Here is a 24,349-nt window from a genome sequence, read left to right on the forward strand (position 1 = left end):
TTACCGTCATTTTCTTCCCCTTCAAATTTTTTTTTGAAAATACTCTTTTTTTTCGGCTCCTAAAGCAGACTACTGAATTAATATGATGTTGTTTGTTGATTGTATGTATGCGTTCAAAACTCGGCTATACCAGTGTATCAACCAGTGTGGATTATAATCATTGACTTGAGTAAACTGTAACGGAAGACACTGTGGAAGTTGCTATTTATTTACAAAAATACAAGATTTAATGTGACTTAAATACAACAACAATCAATTTAGCATTATATAAATACCAATACAAAAGATGCGAATTATTGTTGATATAAGCCTTTAAGAGCCTAATTTGCAGATTTTTGTTGTCATAAGCCGATTTATTTTCTAATTTGAAATATTAAGTATCGAAACGTACTTGGCTCTCTAAAGCAGTGTTTCGCAACGTGGGGCCCACGCCCCACAGGGGAGAAAATTCGAAAATTATTTGGAATTTGAATCAGTTTTCATTCGTTTTTGAAAATTTACTATGTTTCGTTAACAATTTCCTAGTAATTGATTTCTAAAACCAATTTTCTTATGTGAAAAGTTGAATTTTTTACTATTAAAAATAATTTATGCAAGAATTTTGGAAAGGCTAAGAAGAAGCATGGCACTATAAAGGTTGGGAATCACTGCTCTAAAGCAATATCAAGAAGTTAAGCCCGTGATAATGATGTATTGAAGGCAGTAATATTCCCACGTTATTTTTCTGAATGGTATATTTGAGAAAATGTATGAAAAAGATCGGTTAACGGAAATAAATTGATAATAAAATGTGTTTATTTTGAAAATAAAATTTATATTTTAAATAAAAAAGGTGGAGTATAGCTCATATCAGGTTTTATTACATTGAAGTGGGATTTTAATATAAATTTTGAGTCCGGAAAATATATATTAACAAAATACACAATGGTATTCCTGTAATATAATATAGTAAAGTGTTGGCCTAGTGGCTTCAGCATATGACTCTCATCCGAGGTCGTAGGCTCGACCAATGGACTTTCTATTTGAGCAAAACTCGTTTATATATCAGAAACCGGCATGTCTATACTGCAAAAATCGATGACATAGATACATGTCTGACAAGACAGAAGGCTGGTCACCTGCTTGTCTATGAAATAAACATCTAATCTAGATTATTATAATTATTAATAATGTCATATAATATTCAATTTACCTATTATTCGATTCTAATAAAAGTTAACAGAATTATTCGAATCGGTTAAAAATATTTATATGATCATTATCTCTCCTATAATGAAGGCAGCGACGTCACCCATCCACTTTGAACTAACAATCGGTTTAAGCCAGATTTAATTCGGATTTACCTGCTACTCCATTGTTTTGAACGTCAAGTAGTGTCGAGAGAGATTTGGCTCACTTACGTCGAAAGGCCCATTGTGAATTAATCAGCTCTTTATGTTGTTAGCTTGGCTTTTAAAAATTTAATGTTAAAATGTTTAGTACTAACTAAGTCAGCATTTTAGGTTGAACTGGATAAGTGAGCCCACACTTTAGAAAGAGCCCAGACTGAAACTAGGATTTAATTGTTGTCTTATTTGTTGAAATTTTTATGTCAGTTTTTCATGATATATTTTGAAAATTTACTTACTGTGTTTCGTTAATTTGCTTGTAATTTCTCACTTAATCCTATCGTTCTTAAGTGAACACTTACATTTTTAATAATCAAAATTATGTATGCAAAGAGGCGTTACATATAAGAATTTTAGAAAGACACTCGGCACATTAAATGTTTCGAGACTAAATTTGACGGTGTCTGTCAGTCACATGTACCTTAACACTAAATACAGACAAGAATTCATAAACAAGTAATTATTTTAAGAGCAAATGCAATAGAAAAATGGCTAAGTGCTTTGTTTCTTTAAAAGGTTATTTTTCTATTAGCCGTAAAGCCGTTCCATTAAAGATTTTAAGACATTTAGTTAATTATTTTTTATAAGTCGTAAACTAATCAGGCATTACATGTTATAGCTATTTTTTTTTTGTATGTAATTCTTATGCTATCATAAAAGGTAATTTTGACGCAACTCAAAAGGTGAACCGACCCCACATCACTAATTAGAGATACGAAATAGAGACTGTCAGAGATGGAAATAGTTATAGCATTATCAAACCAGGGTCGGAAACAACGCTCTGCAACGGAGAGATAATTGAATGGGCGGCTCTGAGTATGGCTGTTAGGAACGATAAATAACAAATTTTCAATATGCACGCAGAACGCTACAGGAAGCAAAGGGCGGTAAATCGTAGAAGTGCGAAACGAAAGCGGGACAGGAAAGCGACGGTGAAATTAATTTCGTATGATGAATGATGAGCGATGTCTCGAAAATTACATTAAAAAGATATCTTACGATATTGATATAAGGATGTTGTAAACTTTAAGGTACAAAATATTTAAAAAAGGAATTATTGACTATAAGCGTACGATCGTACTGTGCTGCAATCGTACTCACGAAATAAAACTGGAGGTATTTTCGAACCAATTCGAGTTAGGTTTCTTAGGAACCATAACGTCGTATTTCAAGAAAATAGGCGTATCAATGGCAACGCACACGCGAGTCCTCTAGCATTGAAAGTTTCCATGGGCGGCGGTATAACATCAAGCGAGCGTCCAGCCCGTTTGCCCCCTATCAGATGTTGGCTAGAGGATCAAACCAGCTCTTGAAACAAGTATATTGCATATTGTTTTGTGACCCTCCATTTCACTTTCAGTTCGATATCAAAAGATTTGGGAGTTGTTCCGGAAACTGTCCGGGATTATCCCATTCGAACATCGGGCCGCAAAGCCTCGACGAACACACATGAACTATGTAACGAAAAGACGATAAAACCTTTATCTTATTATGGACATCGAAAAGCTCACAGGGAAATCCAATTTATACTTATTTCGAACGCACACTGCAATGTTGAATTTTAAACTGAATAATTCAATTTTACATGTCACACTTTTTTTAAATAAAGGATTTTAACAAATCTCTGAGAAGACTTAATTGTATAGGAACAGGTAATGAATACATTAGCTTGCAGTTATAACGCTAAGCTTCTCATTAGTGCATTTGTCATTTGTTAGTAAAACGTACAAAGTAGTATCGACACAATTTACTTAAAAAAGTTACTACAAATCAATTCATTTACAGTCATAATCCAGGTTTTGATAATGTGGCATGTCAATACATGTTTATTTGTATTTCATGGAAGCTAAAACCTTACGAAACAATAAATTCGTTGGAGTATAAAACGTATATCGGTTTCCGGTGTCAAGTCGTAAATAATGATCCGATGTCTCGGTCTGCACCATTACTTGTCGCATGAAAAATTCATATACGTACCGTTTGATCGCGTTAACGTGGCGTCGCGCGCGCAACCCCACGGGAGTGCTAAGCACGGCAGCACAGTTCAATGTTATAATAGTTACTTCAGGCAGTTTTTGCTGTGCACAGGGGTTCGACATAGGGGTGGTCGAAGCAGCTACCGACTGAATACCCACTGAAGTTTTAGAAATAATTCTACTTAGGGTTCTTCAATAAAGAGCGCACCAATTCATAATAGGCCGGCAACGCACAAGCCTTCTGGCATTGAGTTATTGTCCATAGGTGGCGGATATAACATCAGATGAACCTCCAGTTTGTGTATAAAAAAAAAGGTTTAATAATAATAATCCAGTAACTAACCCTTTATCGGTCTTACAATTTTATCTTTTGATTCTGTGCTGAGTTTTCTTTTATAGAAAAGCGGCCAGCGTTCCTGACAGTTCCTTGTAGAGACCGTCATTTAGTGTCCATATAATTATAATCCTTTGGTGCAAAGTAAATGTTTAAACTCCGTTAGGTTGAGTCGTATTTTTTGAGTCTTATAAAACGTTCTACATTCCTCTATTCATGTTTATTATTGGAATTATTTAACGATGAAGGTTTAATATAAATTATAAAACGGTCTCATGTTCTGGTTAATTTTATACACAGAAGGGCCTTTTATTGTGTTATTTTTCCTATGATATGAAGGACAACAGCTATTGTTAGAGGTATCGAAACCGGCGTGTATTAATAATACGTTGGGCCACTATGCCGTTAATAACTAATATTGTTTATTGTTTCAGTTGATCTTCTTCAAATGCTGGAATTCAACGTGACCGTGTCGTTCCCAGCAGCACCTCTTCTGACCGTTATATTGGCATTAGTTGGTATGTAACTTGTTATTATTCAATTATACACCAGGTGTGATCGAAGCATGAGCAGTGCTGGCCTAGTGGATTCCTCATCCATGAGGTCGAAGGTTCGAACCGACATTGGACCTTGCTGTCTGTGTGTGTATTCAATAATTATTGTGTGCTCACACGGTGAAGGAAAACATCGTGCGGAAAGCGTGTGTCAGGCACAGAAGGCTGATCACCTTCTTGACTATAAGAAAAAACAAATGAATAGAGACAGATACAGATTTCTGAGGCCAAGACCACGGGTTTAAATGTATTATTTACAGAACTTTATTCTCTGATATCTGAATTGTTGTGCCATTTGGATGCCGGCATTGGATAGCAGTTTTTATTTTGTCATTTATTCTTCTGGCCTCATAATGTGTAATTTAAAGCCCTTTTAAATTGATTATAAACTGTATGTTACGGACGTTTGAAGGTAGTGTATTAACGTGGTTATATACCTTAAAACAAAAAAAATAAATGATTAAATCAAATCATATGAAATCATATTAAATATGTCATGACGTAGTTGATATATTGATATGGCTTTCGTAAAAATGTATATTTTATAGTGAATTATAAGATTCAATCGACTTAATGAATTATAATATGAAATATTACTAACAGCAAAAAGGCCAGGTTATATTATTGCTTTTCGAAAGCATGCTGCAAATGTTTTTTGGTTTTTAATTTTTTTTAATCAACACAGATATATTGTTAAGATTTAATGAAAACAAGTGGTTTTATATGTGGAAATAAACTTAGACTTTATTGAGCTTAAATGCAATACATCGGCTAGTAATGCTCACAGAGTATAGAGAAGGGCAAAGACAAACGACAAACAGACTTGACATAAAAGACAACACAAGTCTACAAGACAACAAGATGTTATGTTAATAAAATAACATTCCATAATATATAATATCAAGTAGACTGCAATCAAATCTTTATAAACTATTTACGCAAAATCCAATTTCCACTTGCCTCGCCAACCAATTAGTTGTCATATATACGAATCGGAAGTTTGGCGTCAACAAATTAATACCGTAGAGTCATTATGCACGTAGAACGTGTAGTATTTACGCTAAGGAGCTCTCGAGTTCAGAAACGTGGAATGAATACTGGTTTCACTTTGAATGTGAACTCGGTGTCATATTGCACTACTGGTTATATAATGTTTTATTTCTTTAGACGATTTCATGCTAGTTATAGTATGCAGTTTTCGATCCAAATAAATTAATGTTTCCAATAAGCCTAAATGCGACTTGACCTCATTGCATTTGTTTCTTTAATCAATTTTATTTTATAGACGTGTAGGTCATCCGTCTTTGTCTGACGCAAGACATCGATTTTTTTGGATTTGAGACATACCAGTTTCTTAACGATGTTTTTGCTTCGCCGTAGCAAGTGTTAACCTCAGGGTTGAGGGTTGCACACTTTTGCCACTAAACGAACACTGCTCTAATCATAATCGTAAAGATCGGAAACACTTAAAATCACGAAATATGCTACTTGCTTTTATATTTTTTTATTAATTTTGTACTTTAAATATTATTAGGTAATTAAAGGATCAATTTGTTTGAAAAAGAAAAACCATATACACACCTTTGCTAAAAATATCGCACATTTTCCTAGCATGCATTCGTAGACGGGCATTAATTGGAATTGTTACATGTTTGAGTAGCAACTCGCAACACAGTCGTCATAAAAGGGATGTTTCTAGTTTTATAAAGGTCAAATGGTGTGATGAAATATATGACTTGACAATTTGTATGGCAATAATTTAGTGCGTGTTCAGTCACTCAGTGGCTCGGGGTATAATGCCGTCGGTGGTGTCAGTTTTGGTAAAACAATACTTGTTGCCAGATATATGTAATAATTATCAGCTTTCCTTCAATATTTACAAATGTATTTTCTAAAATGTGCTCGCCTCAAGCTCCATTGTGTGCTTACGGAACACACAATTTCCGTTGTGTGTCGCTGTGTCATTCATATAAGGTGTTTAATGGGAATTTTCTTTTAAACATTTTGTCTTTTAGGGATTGTTAAAATTAAAAATTCCGCCGCGTAATACTTGTACAGCTAGAAAGTCTTCGGCAGTTGCTGAATAGCCTGGCTTCTAGTTAAACCGTTATGTATAAGTAATGTATTCGGTCCGCTCTCTCAATTAGCGTCGTTAGGTTCGCTGGCTCGATACGTGTACTATGTCTTACGTTAGTAGGTCAGTCGATTCAACAAGTACTCGGGCGTCGCCTGTTGCTGCCTGGGCGGGGCGCCTGTTGCGCCAAGCAGACGCCAAACGCCCACTCCACAGGCTTCTTGTGATTCTACAAATACTTTTGACCTATTTTAGCGAATTCACCTACGCTCCACCTTTATACGAAATTCTACCGTGTATATAACAACTCCTTTGTTCACCAAGTTGTTGCGTCGTTTCAATAAGTCACATAGAGATCTAATTTAATCTTTATAAAGTAACGTATCCGGTTTCTTGTGTTTGAACATTAATATGTGATGCACTAAGTAATGACTCATGAATCTTTTTTCGTGATAAACTTTGTTTATAACACTCGTAGCGTTTCACGCTGGCATTTACATAGTTCAACGGTCAACTAATTTAATAACACTAACAATACCACACTACAATTTGTTAACAATTTTAACATCCCTTTGTATTTCGCTGCGTATTATATGTGTTTTTAAAGACTGGATAAATGACCAAGTTTCAATCAAAAAGTTACTATGAAAAATGATTGTCGGAGATTTTCTTAACGGTTCTTCTCGTCTGTTGTACGCCATTGATTTTAGAAATGGCAGTAAATGTAAATTCAGTGTCATTCTATTTTATTGACCTACGTCCGTCTTTGAATGACAAAAGCCTTGCTAGTATTTTCCGGCCACTAGATGTTACTCAATTATAGAATTTTGCATACCCATATAACAACCGTTCATCGGGGATCAATAACAGAAAAAGATTATTAGAAGTTAACTTCATTTTAATATAGTAATTATATACATTGAAATAAAATTATAAGTTAGGTTTCTATAAAGAGATTGTATTCCTCATCGCATGTTTCGCACAAATATTTCATGTTACGTAAACGAATTCGTCTTGTCCAATACACAGTTGCTTACTCAATTATTGCTTGGAGCCAGCTGAAATTCTAATCTTGAAAGTTGGACGTGTATGCGCCCGCATCGTATGTCTGATTAATATCGCTACGAATTCCTTCGCCATCTGATAACTTTCGAATCTAACCGCAATGACTATAACCACGAACTACAGTACCCGTTAATATTTGTTTCATATGTGAGTATTACAATACAAATAGCTTTACTATTGTGTACAGCTTATTGATGTGTTTACGAAAACATGGCATTAATTATTTATTTTATTTTCTTTATTTATATTTCATTACATTAAAAGATTTACGATTCATAAATCAAAAATAAAAACAAGAATAAGAAATACAAAAATTACAAATGTTACGATTGAACAGTATATTTTTTTATAGAAAATTTTTAAAACATGTTAGGGAGGTAGGCCATCGTTTTCCACAACTAAATAACGGAGATCCTAAATAAATTGCGTAAGAAGGATGAGCTGTGAGATTGAATTGCCAAAAGGAATTCATTAGAGGAGCGTAACATATAGTTATAAGGACCTGAGAATTTGAATTCATTTTTAATTTAAAATCGATCTTATGGACCAACTAAAAGATTAAGATTTTCATTCAAAAGATGGGCACATTCAATAATCTCCTATTATGAACTCGACTGTCCCGCGAACTCGTAGACGTTTCAATTACCCTAGCTTCAGATTAAATTTTGTCATCTGTGTGCTTTCATACGATTTCTCTTTTCAACTCGCAGCAGCCTATTCCATACTGGGATTACGAATAAAGTCAACAGGGACATCTCAAAGTAAAACAAACAGGGTTGGCATTTCATCGGGCAAAAATAATAACAGCGGAGCGAAGGTGATGCAACACCGGGCAGGCTTATTTCAGTTGTGTTTTTGTTTGCACACATAGCATCACGTACGTACGGGCACGCACGTACGTCGTTGCGAACGCTGAATGTTAATAGATAGCTGCATAGGTAGTGCTCAGGTCCGCCACCGAAAATTGGATTCAAATCGAATATACTGCACACTGTATTAGCGCCGGTTTCCACGAAACAATACCCAATCACACAGCGCCGCTGTCCTGCATTCAATTTGATTGTTATTTTGTTTTGGTACTAATTATCATTGTAATAACATGGAATCATGAATAGTTAGTGTAAAACTTGCAAATATTGCATAATTTCGTGTATTTGCTAACCGTGACGGGTTATAATGCCATCAATCGCGTAATCCCTGCACTACTGGACGAGGCATGAATCCGTTTTGTTTACTTATTGCATTTAAAAGTTTGCGTAATTGCATTTTTATTATTTTCTCGAATGTGATGTGAATACATACATTAATACATTTGATTGTGTAAATGATTTTCATCTAACTCTTTGTTCGTGAATTTTGTGAATCGCATAATGAAACATTATTCAAGTTATTTGGTTTATGGTTCTTGTCTTCAATATTGACAAGCATATCTTTTTGGCTACGAAAAGATAGATAAGCCTTTGGTAAGTTCTTGATTAAAAGCCGCAGTGCAAAAATTATACATTTAATGTAAACCCCTATTGTGCCGGCTTTTCCAATATTAAGTAAAGTATCTAAAAAGTAAATATAAATAGTATTTGTATATATTAATTGTATTATTATATATTTCTAAGGTTTTATTTTTTCTTATTAACCGTAAATATTGAGTCGAAGTCTCGTAAATTTTTATTAAAAACATATTTTCTATTATCATTTCTGTTTTTGCACTTTTATTGGTTATCATATTATTTCTCAAAATATACGTGGAATTTCTTCCTAACTTTGACATATAGGTTATTAATACCGCATAGTGTAAGCTAATTATGTGTCGAAATTCGGGTGAGGTTTTGAAACAATAGATGGATGGAAGCGGGATGACGCGGCGGCCGCGAGACGGTGACGTCGCATTAAAATGAAATCCACACGAGGGATGATTGATGAGACACGTAAACACTACGCCGCGCCTGCCTCATTCAATTTGCTGTCACTGTTCTATATTATGCAGTTTTTGATATTTTTCGACGGTTAATCGAACGGACGGGAAAGTATATTGGCGTATCGTATCATTAAAATTTTGAATTTCTAGCCTGAGTTTATATAATGAAATATGTCTGGGACGTATTGGAAAAACCTGAGACCTGTAATGCAAAACTTATAAATAATAATATATTATTTAGAACAATGAAATTGGTCAAATAAAAATGTAAATTACGGGCGAAGGCTGAAACACGAAAGACTCTAAAACTATCTAAAATCATAAAACGTGCCTTAAGAACGGAATAATTCCGCCAAGTACTCTGTAAATTAGAGTAACAGCCGTTTTTACTGCCTTGTAGCACCATGAAATGTAATTTGGCGTCACATCGCGCCCCGCTGGTCACGTCTAGCTAATCCACTCGGGCACGTGTGTTTAATGCACTCAACACATAATCAACAACCTAGATTAGATATAGCGTTTAGGATTATATGATAGTATAGTGTTCATTAAAATCCAAAGCGAAACTATTGTCTTTTATTATTACTTTAATTTTTTTACATAATTTAAAAATTTTCAATTTGTTAATAATACGTTATAAATGAACGTACTTTAATATATTTATTTTCTTTTCATAAATGAAGTGTTGTAGAAGTTTTTATCAGTTTAAAATTACAGGTCACTTAAATATAAATGAAAGTTTTATATTTTAAAACGCAATACATATTTCTGATTTAACTATCACAACCACACTATAAAATATGCTTCTCTCCACCAATTAAACACATTCGTTTCAATACAATCTATACTAATTTTATAAAAATAAAAGATTTGTTTGCTTCTGACAAATAAACCTGAATGCGACATTATCCCTGAGTAACATAGGCAATTACCATAATAACTATAGACTATGCGAAGCCGAAACGAGCCGCTGGTTAATAGAACCACTAACTGCGTCAGATGTAGAACAAAGATCTGAAAACAATTGTTCGGAAGTAGAGGTCAATCATAGTTCAATATCTAACGCGGTATTACTTCTTAAGCTTCTTATAAATTGAATGTCGAAGTAAGTTTGTAATAAGTTAGTGTCTGGAGCGGGAGTTACCCAACTTGGTGATTGTTTGTCGACCGTCGATACTTGGAGTGCAGTCGAGTGCCATTGATACTTTTATTATTTCCACGGATTTTGTGCAATCGAATCGAACTCAACAATAAATATTACGTATCGTTATTGTTCCGTTCGCAATTGTGTTATGCAAAGTTATAAGTCGATTTAAACGTTTAGAGAATGTTCAAAGCGCTATTGTATGTGAAGCCTTGTTAAATGCTAACATTATTTAATTAGTTATTCAGGTGCTTATGATATGATATATGCTTGTGTTTTACTGTGTTCATTTAATTTAGGTTATATATTTTTTTAATTTACCGATTGTTAAGCTTTCTCTGAAACAATATGCATTAAATTAGAATATTATTTCTAAGAGCGTAATCTCTTTTATGACTAAGCATATAAATCCGAAACTTTGGGAGACTCATATCTCATTAAGTATTAATCCACCGCAGATAGAACCTCCCAGACGCTCAATTTTATATCAGATCAAAGTTCACCCTTCTTTCACTGCAAGAACTTTATGTCCCTAGTTTAGATTGTTTTAGTTTTAAAGAAAGTTATAAATTAGGATAAAATTGTTTCTAGGACCTAATGAGCGGAATTCTTGTAAAATTCCACCGGGAGTCACGGTTATTGTTCGAATCCTTAGCGTTGCAAACAATGTAGTTATTTTTAATTAGACTTTTCATAGAATACACGTTTTTGACATTGATGATATTATTCCATGCTGATTTTATATAGCTATATGTGTAATTATGTTTCAATAACAATAGTCAAAACGAATATGAATTAAAAAGTTTTTTTTCTAATTTGTCTATAATTCACTTCTGACTAGTGCCTGGTGGTCGGGGCTTTCGTAGCAGGTTCTACGCCGTAGCGTTGTTATACTTTCAATTTGCTTAATTTAGTATAGAAATGACTATTGTATTGATTATAATTGTCTATTGTTTGCAAAGTAGGAATATAGCAGTATTAAGAGAATGTACAGTTAACGATTTACTAGTAATAGTGATCAGAACTTTTGTGGGTCTACGCGGTTGCGGTGTTAAGCTTTCAATTTACCTAATTTATAACAGTGCTAAGGTGCATAAATTCAGTTTTATTTGTCTATAGCTGGTTGTAAAAAGGTTGTAAAATAGGGTAGAGCATACAGTAGATAAAATAAAAGTATCTTGGCTTTCCACCTAAAGTCTACAATGAAAGATTTAAAAATATTTATGTATACTTCGTAACATTAAAACGAATAACATAAAAATTATAAGGGATGCAACGGGTGTCCTTATCGGTAACACGCGATCTGTTCCAGGCATCCCTAAAGTGCAAGAAGTGCATAACCAAATTAACAAAAATAAAATTACTTACACCTAAAAATTATAATGATAGAATTACCAAACTTAATTTAAAATGATACAAAACTTAAAGCTAAACTCACGGATTCATGAATTATAAGAAGAATAAGAAATAAAATAATTACAAAAGTCACGATTGAGCAAGATAGATTATGGGATATATATACATATATATCCAAATTCTTTAACTTCTCACATTAAGTAAATAAATCGTTTATTTGCCAAGATAGTTGTACATGGTTAGATCGGTCAACTACAAATACCGCACTATCAGTCATATATAAGGCATGCAAATGCCATATTAATATTTTCAATGTCTTATAATAAGAACATAAAATAATGCCAAATTATTTACAATTGTGTCAAAGCTATGGTCCAAATACTGGCCTACGCAATAAAGGCACCTTGCCTTTAAAAATTTAATCACATTCCCCTTGAAAGCATAATTACTGGTTACTAAAGCATGGTTTTACTATACCTTCTTGAAATGACTGTATGTTAATGTTATACCGCAGCCACACTTCTAGTAAGTGACATTCCGTTACGTATGAGAATATAAAATATTTATATTATGACCTTGAAATTTTTAATAGAACAAGGGAAGAACGGGCACTAGGCTCACCTAATGTTATGTGTTACAGACGCCGAAGCGCGTCCATTTACTAACGGCATTTAGCAACTGTACGATATTAAACTGTGGCATTGATTCAGTGGGATGTTATGTCCGTTGCAGTATCGTTCCGAGGTGTAAACCTGCCGTCCGGCTTAATCTTACTAAGTGGATTGCAGTCTGATACTTGCAAGATCCTATAACAATAGAAGTATGGCACATCCAAAGATTTCGGTCTGCTTTTTTATAAAGTATTGATCGATATATATTTATTATACGCTCACATTTCAAAACTGCTTAGGTATATACAAAATCTTTAGTTTCAGAATGAAAATTAAAACGATAAATTAGCAATATTGTATTATCGATTTATGAAAATATCGATTATATATAAAAAATAAAGATTTTTATTGAAGCTGTGATATATGTGCACTTTTTCTTTTTCATGTGCCCTTCTTTTTCTTTTTTAATATTGTCCAGATCATTGTTTACATAAGTTTTTAATTGCTTTGCTTCGTTCCATTAATTTTGTCTAAATAACTATGTGTCTTGCCTGAAGTAATAAATAAATAAATAGAAATGATTGGCCGTGACAGAAGAGAAGTATGTAGACTTATGTAAAGTGTGACTTTAATTCATAATTAACACGAATCTTGCTTTGATTGAATAACCTTGTCTAAAAATACTTGAGTGTTACGTTTAATACTATCTTATTTACGTAGCTTAGATAATCCCTTTATAATATCTGATTTCCGTAGAGCTTTACATGTTTCCTATATTAACTGGAGGCAAGAGGCAATAGCAGCGCTTTATGATAAGCTTAATTAGATGGAACATTCATTCCCTCGAGCCAGAGATGAGAAGCGCTCGGAAGAGAAAGATTTAAAAAACAACCTCCGCCCTTTGACGCCTGCTACGGATACCGCACTGTCCGAAACATTCAACAAGTTCTTTGCTAACTGTAAAATTAAAGCGGTTACAACGCTTCCCTAAGTTTTTGTTCGTATTCCTTTTTTAAACGTCGACACAGTGGTTTCGAAGTAGAATTTTTTACATTTCCCATTTCCATGCATTTCCTTTAAGATTATAACGGAGTTCGCTGACATAAAAATGTTGTATAATGATATTTGTCTAAATATCACTGTTTTAATAGTGTAATCATTTCTCGTTCTACTTAATTACAAAGATTAAAAGTGGAAAAGAATTTCGAATCCGAAATAATTTACTATAGAAATATATTTTTGGTTCATCATTAAGCTCTTATATATAGTAATACAGTTAGTTAATGCTTTTACGGAGAATTACACTGGGTACAAGGAATACCCTGAAGTTATAGTAATTAGTCGAGAAGATCGAAATTCAATTTAACAACGCGCAGTTCGCTTATATATTTATGTAAAATCTTTCTGTATTTTATTTACTGCAAAAGGATTTTCCTCTTATTTAGTTTTACTAATTAATTAATAAAAGTAATTTAGAATTGAAAGGTAGAAATAAACGATCTCAGATCGAGCTGGTTGCGTCTGTTTCTTATATGAATTTCACAGTACAGCATATAATAAATATAAAGAAACATTTTTTGACCGGATTGAAGATATGTATTATTATAAACTTATAATTATTTTACATGATTTTAAAATTTTCCGACGTTTCGCGTGCTTTACAGAGTGCGTGGTCACGGTGACGACAAAAGATGTTGAATGTCAAAAAGTATCACAGCTGTAGAGAAAGTTGTATTATCTGTATTTATTTCCCCGGAGTTGATATCGACTAATTAATAAGTTTATCATAATACATAGCTTCAATCCTGTAAAAAAGTGGTTTCATTAAATGTTAACAAAAGACAATACTAAATATATAAAAAAATGACTGGCGAAGCAAAAAGTGATCGAATTTATGTAATAGAATTTGAATAGCGACCACGATATGACGTTAAACATCAATTAACTAAGAGAATTGAGTCTATAATTAAAACCTTTATCGGCTAAGACGATGTCAACGTTCCGGTTAAGCTCCGTCAAAGCCTCAGCAAAATGAAGCATAATATAATGCAGTGAAGCATCAATTACGCTTCAAAGCTTCTAAGTGGGGTTGGGTATTGAAGAATTAAGTCAGTTTGTGTAAATTGGCTACATCCGTGTTGGCAGGAAGCAACCGGTGTATCGCACAAGTTTTGATTATCTTGCGCCGCGTGTATGTACGAATTTGGGTCTTTATTTGAATGGAATACAGTTTAATATTATAATTTGTTGTAGTAAAGTTATTTTACACCGATTTGTAAGATTATTTTTCTAGTTCTTTTAAGTTCGACTCTCCAAAACATACGAGTCGCGTGACTCGTATGTTTACGTATGAAACATATAAATTTCTGTTTTAGTCGGATCCGCTCTTGTTAAGAATTAGAACTATTTGAACTTTCCTTTTTTGTCAATGGTTTGACAATGGAAACCGGCTTGCCTTAGACCGAAAGAGTTGATGGCGTGTGACAGGCGCGTGAGGCCGATCACCTACTTGTCTTTTAGATTGACAAATGATCATAAAACAGATACAGATCATGAGACCCAGACCTAAAAGGTTCTAGCGCCACTGATTTTTCTTGACAATTATGGTATTTCAGTTAAATTTTTCGGCAATTCTTATGCAAATGGAGCCGTTGATATTATTTAGAACAGTGAAATACATTCCATATATTTTTTGAAGGTCTATTTCTACCTTATATACTCGTAGGTATATAAGGTAGAAATGTTAGACGAGTAGCAGAATTCATTATAACAAATGAGTATTTTTAGTGTTATCAATTAACCTATACTATAAATCGCAGATGGTTTAAGATTATTATCACAGTAACTAGATCGTATCGTGCAATGTAAAAAATTTCGTTCATATGTGTTTCCATTTTTTATCACCATACTTTATATCGAGTTTTAAATCGAATACTGCAATATTGCTCTCCCAAGTGATTAAATAGTTGTTTTTCATTTCGAAATGTTACTTCGAATCTTTTATAAATCCAATATGAACGTTATATCAGTGTCCCTAAGGACATAAAGCTAATATTATGCTCTAATAACACGGGTATGTTGCGTATAAATTAAATGTCCATTGGGTGAGTTCTATTTTAAGATTTGTATTATACAAAAGCTGATAGCAAAATTAAATTTAAATTCAGAAAAATGTTTGAAGTTTCAAACTAATTTAATAAGAATTATGTACGTATTGAGCAGTGTTGGCTTTCGCGTGCGACTCTCGACCCTTAGTCTTAGGATCGATCCCCGGCTGTTTACCAATGGACTTTCTGTCTATGTGCGCATTTAACATCTAAGGAAAACGGCTAGACCCAAAGTGTCGACGGCGTTTGGCAGGCACAAGAGGCTGATCACCTATTTGTCTATTCAATTGACAAATGATCATGAAACGAATAAAGAAATCTGAGGCCCAGACTTAAAAATCTTGTAGTGCCACTGATTAATTCCGATAATGAAATGCAAAGGCCGGCAACGCAGTTGCTAGAAAAAAGTGAGTTTCCTGTCCGTTTAACCCTTTTATTTATAAAAAAGTCACGTTTCTAAAATGTTATAAAAATCACATTTATTAACTTAGTTCTTGTGATAGATTTTCCATAAAAAATTGTTTCTATATAAAGTTTTACCAAAAAAATAAACCATCATAAGTCTTAAATAGTTTTCGGCAACGCACTCGAGAGTTCTCTGTCATTGAGATTGTCCATGGGCGGGCGGTATCACTTAACATCAGTTGCGCCTCCGCCGCTCTTATAAAAAAAAAGTTTGTGTCATACGTCGTTGTTTAAAGAGTATCACGAGAGTGATGATGACAACATGTTTATTGGCCTAATTACGTGTTCTTGTACTAATAACTCACTGTGTTGATGAAATAAGCAGTAATTGCATAGAAAAATAAACAGTATACGGTAAGCAATATCGATTTTCATTCGATACGTTTGCATCTCTTCATATCTCGCAATTGGTGGAAGTGTTTTCGTCTCGATGTGAGTGTTTCTGTACCTTTGTATATCTGTTTCCACGTCGAATGCTGTTCAATTGCACGTAGCGAACACTTGTTCGAATGGGCGCTGTACGCCTCAATTTGATATATTTGTTGGTTGATGTATGAAAGCGTGGAGCGTTTTCTTTAAACCACTGGCTGGAAGTGTATGGACGGATAATTTTGTAATGCTCAGATAACTCAAGCAGAAATATTGCAACTGTGAATATTAATGTATGTTTACGTGAAATGGAATTTCGTTTTATGATTATAGTAACATTCCTTCGTATTGAGTGCTAAATTATAGACACGGTAATCTCTATATATAACGAATTCTCGTGTCACAATGTTCGTTCCCATACTCCGAAACGGCTCGACCGATGCTTATGAATTTTTCTATGCATATTCAGTAAATCTGAGAATCAGTAACTATCTATATTTTAACCACCTAAGTGATAAGGGGTGTCTATCCCATAAAACAAATTGTTTATTACATTTTTTGTGTTGTTTTTATTTTGTATGATACAGCGTACAAAAATACATACAACACTTAATTGTCATCTCTCTACGATCAACGATTTTTATTATAGTAGATAGGTTATTTTTATTGAACTATAAAAATGTTTCCTGAAAATAATATACATGCCAAATCAACGTTTGCCGGGTCAGCTAGTAATATATATAATTAATATTAATGTTAAAGATAATTGAACCATTTAAAATTCCACGGATATTTCTTAGACATTTTTATGATTCAGTCATAAATATTGCGTCTCCGTACATATCGCCTAAATTTCGCAGGACTTTGACAGATAGTAGGACGCTAAAATGTAGGATATTGAATTACTGGCAGATTTTGCATTTTTCCCGAGCGACAGACAAAAAGGCGCGCCGGCGGACGTTGAATCAATTACGCTACGGTAATTCGATTCGTTGGCAAATGTTGATTCGACCGCGAGGCATGGCCGCGGGGGATGGCTGCCCGAACGTACGTCACACTGATCCACTTCCTACGGTTTATTGAACTCTCACCTTAATTAAACTGCAATACTCGTGTGTCGTAATTTTTGTCGCGTGCTATACGTTTTACGACTCGCCGAGTTGTTAATATTGTGGTAGTGAAGTGGTCGATATTATAAGGAGGATACCGTGAGCCAATTTTGCTAATCGTGTCGGCCCTTATTTTGTCACTGCAATGTAATATGCGTTACGTGACTGTGACTGTTACGCGAGACGTCGACGGAAATTCAATGACGATTTTTAAATGCATTGTTTGATTCTGTTGTCTGAATTAAAAATATAGTATAGTAGGGGTACTAAAATAATTGAACTAGTTTTTATTTGTGTGACACTCACAATAGGGCTGAATGTGTGCATTAACTTAGTCGTTACTTAGGCTATATTTTATTTGTAAGGACAGGGGAGTGACAAATAGTATTTATACTAATTATTATTAGCAAAAGCACATTTTCTTAGTATGATAAAGTGCATTATCAAAATTAACTTCTTCGACGGCTCTAAGCTAAACTAGCTTAGAGCTTGTTTCAACGCCAAGGGTCGATGAGAAGCTTCTCAATTTCTAACGGAACTCAATACCTAAGATGTATAACAATAACAAAATATTTTTATAACAACTTTCGCATTTATTATTTTATTACAAATTTTGTTGCCATAAGATAGAGTTACGTTATAACTCCATTTTATTTTTTTTCAGTTTAAGTTAAACTTTAAAGAAATATAGTGAATACTAATTGTAAAGTTTCATCATAGACATCTTCAGAAATATGTAAATGTATGTCATAAAACAACAAAATTTTCCAAAGTCTTGTACTTTATTACAATATTTCATAAATTAGTATTTTAGTTAATTCTGCAAAACCTTGTGTAAGATTGTAGGGTACATTTTATTCTAATTAGACGAAATCGCGGGCTTATAATCTTTATAAGGTTTGGTTTAAAAGATATTGGACAATCTTTGGTATAATTAATTAATAAACTGTTAATGGGCGTACGATGAAGGAAAGGGTTCCAAAATTGTTGCTTTGTTCGAGTACGGATCAATAAGACACTCTTGTATGGCTATAAAATAATTTGGCTTGGATTTTAATCAAATTTACTCCCAATTCCTTGTGAAGGATTTTTTAATATTTTTAGCACGTGATTAATAATAATTTAATACAGTTTATAGAAATTTTAAGTAGTGTTATTTTCTCGGTATTCTAAAAAACAATATTCGAGAGAAGGGTTAATAGTTAATTAATAAAAAAAACATTGTGATCGTATAGTAGTTTATGCGATTTTAAACCGTAAGAACATGCGTTCATATCACGGCTCGAGAATTTTTCTTCGTATTAGTGCAGTAATACTTGTACGTGGTGAAGGTAAGGTTCGTTCGTTAGCATATTTTATACTCAAAAGGCCGGCATGTATTAGACACAAACATCTGGCCACTAAGACTTTAAAATAAAATGATCCAACAGATGATAAGGTTATAGATTATTATTCCATAACATTCTATAGAGTGCTTTGATTAGTGACTGTCGACAAAATAGCCTGTCCCTACATCGAAATCGGCAGACGAGACACAATAGGCTTTATTAACATGCATGTGTCGAGACTCCGTCCGATACAAATTTGAGATGAGATGACGTTCTTGTGGCAGAGCTTTCTGAACGGTATTAGCCTCTTGCAGCGTATAATAGAGCCTTGAGAGATAATCAAGCTTATATAGAACGTGTGTTACATTTAAGGTTATATTGATTGATTGATTGACTATTTAATTCAAGTCTATTTTTTGACATAGTTTCAGTTTTTAACCCTCTGAAAACTTATTAGCAAGGTTTATTAAAATAAATACCGTCGGGAACGGAATAACTATTTTGAATAGGATTAACGGGAAATATGGAGCATTTGTAACATTAAATTTTCGAAATGGAATGGAAAAAATTATTCTTCCAATATTACCATTTAACTTTGGGTTGCCTGAAATATATGTAACCCTTAATGTAACAAGGCTGCCATGTTTGTTAATAATTTATTAAAATATTATTATTTAATTTTGTACAAAAGTTGGATTAGAAATAAACACCAACGATTCTCAAACCAATAAGAGGTAGGTGTATATTGTAAAACACTTTACATAATGATAATTAAACACTAATTTATTAGCTTTTTCAATGTAGTGTTTAGGTCACGCCAAAGCTCAATTTTATGGGACACCAAGTCATTGAATCACTCCCCCAGGATCCAGATCATTAAGTGGGTAAATGGATAATGAAAACGGAATGAGCACTAAACATCGAGCGAAATTCCGCCAGTCACCTAGCCGTCGTTAAATGATGTTATCGTTGTGATTAAGTTGCAAACTAAAGGTTCGCCTACATATACATAATCATTTTTGTAAGTGTAATTTCCATATTGCCTAAGCTTCTGTCAAAAGCCAATAGTCGCTTGCAAGTCTATGTTATAAAAAAATGTGACTACAAAATTTATATTATTTTTGAAATAAATACGTGAAGATCTTATAATGGATTTGGTTTGGTTTCTAAGAGCTAATTAGATGGTTTACAGTATATTGATTCAGCGTGTAGCTTGAATTGATGAAGTTAGCATTCTTTAAAAAGTTATAATAAAATGGCACACGGAGTTATCTTTAAATTATGTACTTATTTATTATACAATTTCGTTATTTCTTTGTGATTTCTTCAATGTTTGTCACGTTTATTTATTTATAGAAGAATTTTTTATCACAGTTGAAGACACATGGTATTAATAATAACTATGTATGTTATACATACAAAAGCAAATGCACAAGTATGAGTAAAACACAAAATCTAAATTATTTACTATCTATTTGGCAAACACGTGTATAGCTATTTGAGGCTTGTACATTTAGAAGTAACAATGTAAATCTACGCTAAATTGTTGACGGGATGAAACGGAATAATAATCTCAGTTTACGACGGAAGCCGAGTGAATCAATAAAAACACTAATAATGCACAGGCGTAATCCGTCTCCTGCAACGTGATTACCGGCACTAACGAGCTCGTAAAGACGGATCCCAGTGCATGGCTTAGCCGAAATGATACGTCACGGGGTGGGTCATTAATACTCAATATTAGGCCTGTTTTACGCCTTTTTCTATATGTACTACATTAAATTATTAAAATTCTTAACATAAAAGAACTACTTACTGAAAAAAATATAGATATTTTATTCAGTCAGAAATCAGGAGCTAAGATTTGTAAATTGTAGTAAGGATGCTGCGCGAAATCATTTCCGTTTAATAGATATAAGTGTTTTGAGAACTCGCTCTGAACTCACGTTTGCTGCTGACCGTAATAGGATTGCTAAATGTGATATATATACGTAGTTGAGTCTCTATTAATAATGAGCCTGTGTGTATTCAGGTAAAATTATTACCTACTCGTGATACACAAGCGATGTAAATAAAAACACGCGATTTTTCTGTAATATTTCTAAACGTCGGAACCAAGTTGAGTAAGAATATATAAAATAAAATCTTTCTTCCTAAGATAAATTATTCGTTTTAAACAAAACCGGTACAATAATCTCGGAATTTTTCCACTGAAATCCTTAAAATAGTGTTGGATCCATTATTCTCAATTTGCGCCAAGTTGAAGGAAGCGCCGGACCCGGCGGGTGTCCCCCTTGATTAAACCTCGGGATGTAAGAAGTAACAATTTGTGCGTTTCTCCTTCACCTTGCTTAGTCTTCAACTTACTACAGTTTTTCTGTATATTTCTCGTAGAAACCTTATCACAAAAGCATAATTAAGTGTCTTTGAAATTGGATGGTTTACGAATGATATCATTATTGTAGCGCGTAGAATGTACGTAATCATTACCATAACCTTATTTAACCCTATAAAAACAATTTGGTCTTGTCCTCAGATTTATGTATCTATTTTATGTTTTTTTATAGGCAAGAGGGTACAGCCTTCTGGATTTTTATAGGTAGTCTTCTGTGCCGTTTTTAGGACGAACTCATTTACGGTTAGGAAATATTAAGGATTTTTAAGATGCATAGAAGTAGTGTTGGCCTAGTGGCTTCAGCGTGCGACTCTCATCCCTGAGGTTGTAGATTCCTTTGGATTGTACCAATGGATTTTCTTTCTATGTGCGCATTTAACATTAGCTCCAAAGGTGAAGGAAAACATTGTGAGGAAACGTACGTTAGGCACAAAAGGCTGATCATCTGCTTGCCTATTCAATGAAATGATCATGAAACAGATACATAAATCTGAGGCCCAGACCTAAAAAGGGTGTAGCGCCATTATTTTTTTTTAAGATCCATAACTGTATATTAAACAATATATACTATATCTAATTGACAACTTACAACGTCTCTACATAGAAATTGACTGCCCAAAAGTAGTAGTAGGAATAGGTACTGTTTGAAAGTCAGGGCTGTTAACAATTCAGAGTTGCTTGCGACATAATCCGCACTGAGACGAGTAAACAAATTACACCCGGCTCGCGCTGGCCGGGGCCGGTCGACGTGCCGCCGTCCCGCTATTAATTTTAATTCCGTCCCAAGACTAAGATCGCCCCGGATGGGTGAACGGCACGCGCGAAACATCATGGGCGATGCAAAATGATTGAAAACTTTAATAAACACAGTGTTTGATATATAAGTAGCAAGTTTCGTACCTATTTTAAGCGCACTTCTGCATCACAAAGTTAAGAAATAATGAAATAAAATTGTAGCTAGTCACTATGATATTGGAACTGTAATTTACGCGATTAACATTAGCTCCATTTAGATTGACGTAAAAAATTACACCACAAATAAAATCGAAAACGTACCGTTTACTACGTCATAAAATTTAACACTTTGTAGAGTATATTGTTTTATGTATATGTAAACTTTTGTTCACAAATGATAGCGCATGGTTGAAACGTTGAAATAACAGATGTTCATAAGGTAAAATTCAAATTCCCCATAGCCTAATTAAGCCAATTGTTTTCTAAGCTTTGCTGGCTCATTGACATTAGCGTCGTGTCGGTGAAGCTTAGAATCTATTGATTCACATTCGAAATTCTAAAATCTACTTTGTATTCATGGCGTGTGAATGGCGTGCGTAGTGCGAATTAATTGGGCGAACATAGTTATGAGCGATCCGGTTAAACGTCGTCGGGTCGGATGTCGGCTTCGGATCGTGTTCTAACGTGTTTATTGTATCAGTGTCGGCCCTCATCAAAATGCAAATAAGTCTCCGGCGCCGGCCAGTTGCCGGTTATATTGAGTTATGCCCCTGACACATTCGGATTGTCTGAGAGTTTGCGGATCAACCACGATGAATATGTTCGGCTAGTTTTTATTTAAATTGTGTTTTGAACTATGCTTTGGTGTCTAATAACAAGTTGCTGAAACTAAAATCAACATTCACATTGCGATTAAAAGCAAGAACTTTATCGTACAAATTATTTTGATTCATATATACCAAGTTCAGCCATATATTCTGTTACAAATGAAAATGCATTTATTCAAATGTAGTAATGTATTATTATTAAAATGTATACCTACATATTCGAATTTATGTTTCACTGTTTCCAAGGAAAAATTTGCCACTACTTGCTCCAATGATTTTTTAAGAGACTCAATATCACCGTGTCGTTTAGAGCAAATTCAAAATAATTGAAAAGTTGAAAAAACCAAAGTTTTTATGTAACAGTATTTATAGCCACACTAGTTATATATCGAAACATGCACTTATTCACACTCTACAATAGTTCTTTTATGTAGCAGATTTATCATAGCTACAAAAGATGTTATTAAATTCAAGATTTTCTTATTAATGTGAAGACAAGAAATGACAGATTTTCCAAGTCTCGCGAAGACCTAATTCGCTTGCATGGAGGGTAGGTGGTAGCTCAGATTTCGGTCGTTACAACGTAATTGCCGCCAGCTAATTAGCGACACTCGACACCAGTGCGGGTACTCACATGTGACCCGCGATTTATTGCGGTGCAGCGAACTATTGCACGTCTTATTAAGCGAGTGTTACTTGTTATTTTTTTTAAATGTAAACCTTTACCCTGTGTCAAATGTATATCCAGCAATATTTTATTTGTACCCAAGTCATTCTTTATCTAAAAGTCTTTTGTTACCATTGGCTAAGAACTATTTTTGTAGTAGCGACGTACGTTTATCAATACTGTATTTAACATATGTCAAATCAAAATCAAAAAATTGAAAGCGAATGTTAATAATGTGTTAAAACGTATACGCACGTATTAAGTGCCGTTTAAGAAAGAAAAAAGTAAATAAATGCAGAAAGATGCCTACAAAAGTCAGGTTCTATACTTAAATATAATAAATTATTTTATGTGTTTTTTTTTATGTAAGAGGTAAAACGTCATTGGTGTATTCGTTTCAGTTCAAACGACTTACTGACTGTATGTATTGCCTTTTAAAACTTGAATAATTAGTGCAAATGCATTCAATATACAGAATGTAGGTCAGTTAATATCTTGTTACTCGAATGCAGTCTATTATACCTACGTCAATGCTTTATTAACGACTCTGATGCTGGTATCTAGTAACGGTTTCATACGAGAACCATCATTTATTATGAGGCGATACATGACTGAACATTAATATGTAGGTAGTTTTAGTACTAAATGGTTAAATTTATAAGGAAGTTAATATTAGTAACATCCAGTCAATGGATTGCGTATAACAATTTTAATTCACAAGATTTATTTTGATATTATTAGATCGGTGTATTTATTGTTTATATATTTTACTAGCTAACATTTAAAATACCGACGCAACTCGATATTTTTTTAATGGAATCGCTGTTGGCTTTAAGGACCTTTACAGCTCAGTTAGGACTGTTTTGGCAAGCGTAGCTCGGCCTGAATTGGCGTTTTTCCCGAGGCTAGCCGACGAGCCGTCTCAAAGTG

The 24,349-nt window shown here is 33.8% G+C and overlaps 1 protein-coding gene across 2 annotated transcripts in view; it reads left to right on the top strand.

Moving 5' to 3' along the window:
* The window catches only part of LOC123713073 (membralin), a 92,631-nt gene that overhangs the window by 23,562 nt on the left and 44,720 nt on the right, over positions 1-24,349 (top strand). For both annotated transcript variants that reach the window (XM_045666565.1, XM_045666566.1), the window contains exon 8: positions 4,133-4,216. In XM_045666565.1, coding sequence (XP_045522521.1) covers positions 4,133-4,216 — 84 coding nt within the window. The remainder of the gene's footprint in view (positions 1-4,132; positions 4,217-24,349) is intronic.

The sequence above is a fragment of the Pieris brassicae genome, chromosome 8 (assembly GCF_905147105.1).
Source record: "Pieris brassicae chromosome 8, ilPieBrab1.1, whole genome shotgun sequence".
In the NCBI taxonomy this organism is placed as follows: Eukaryota; Metazoa; Arthropoda; class Insecta; order Lepidoptera; family Pieridae; genus Pieris; species Pieris brassicae.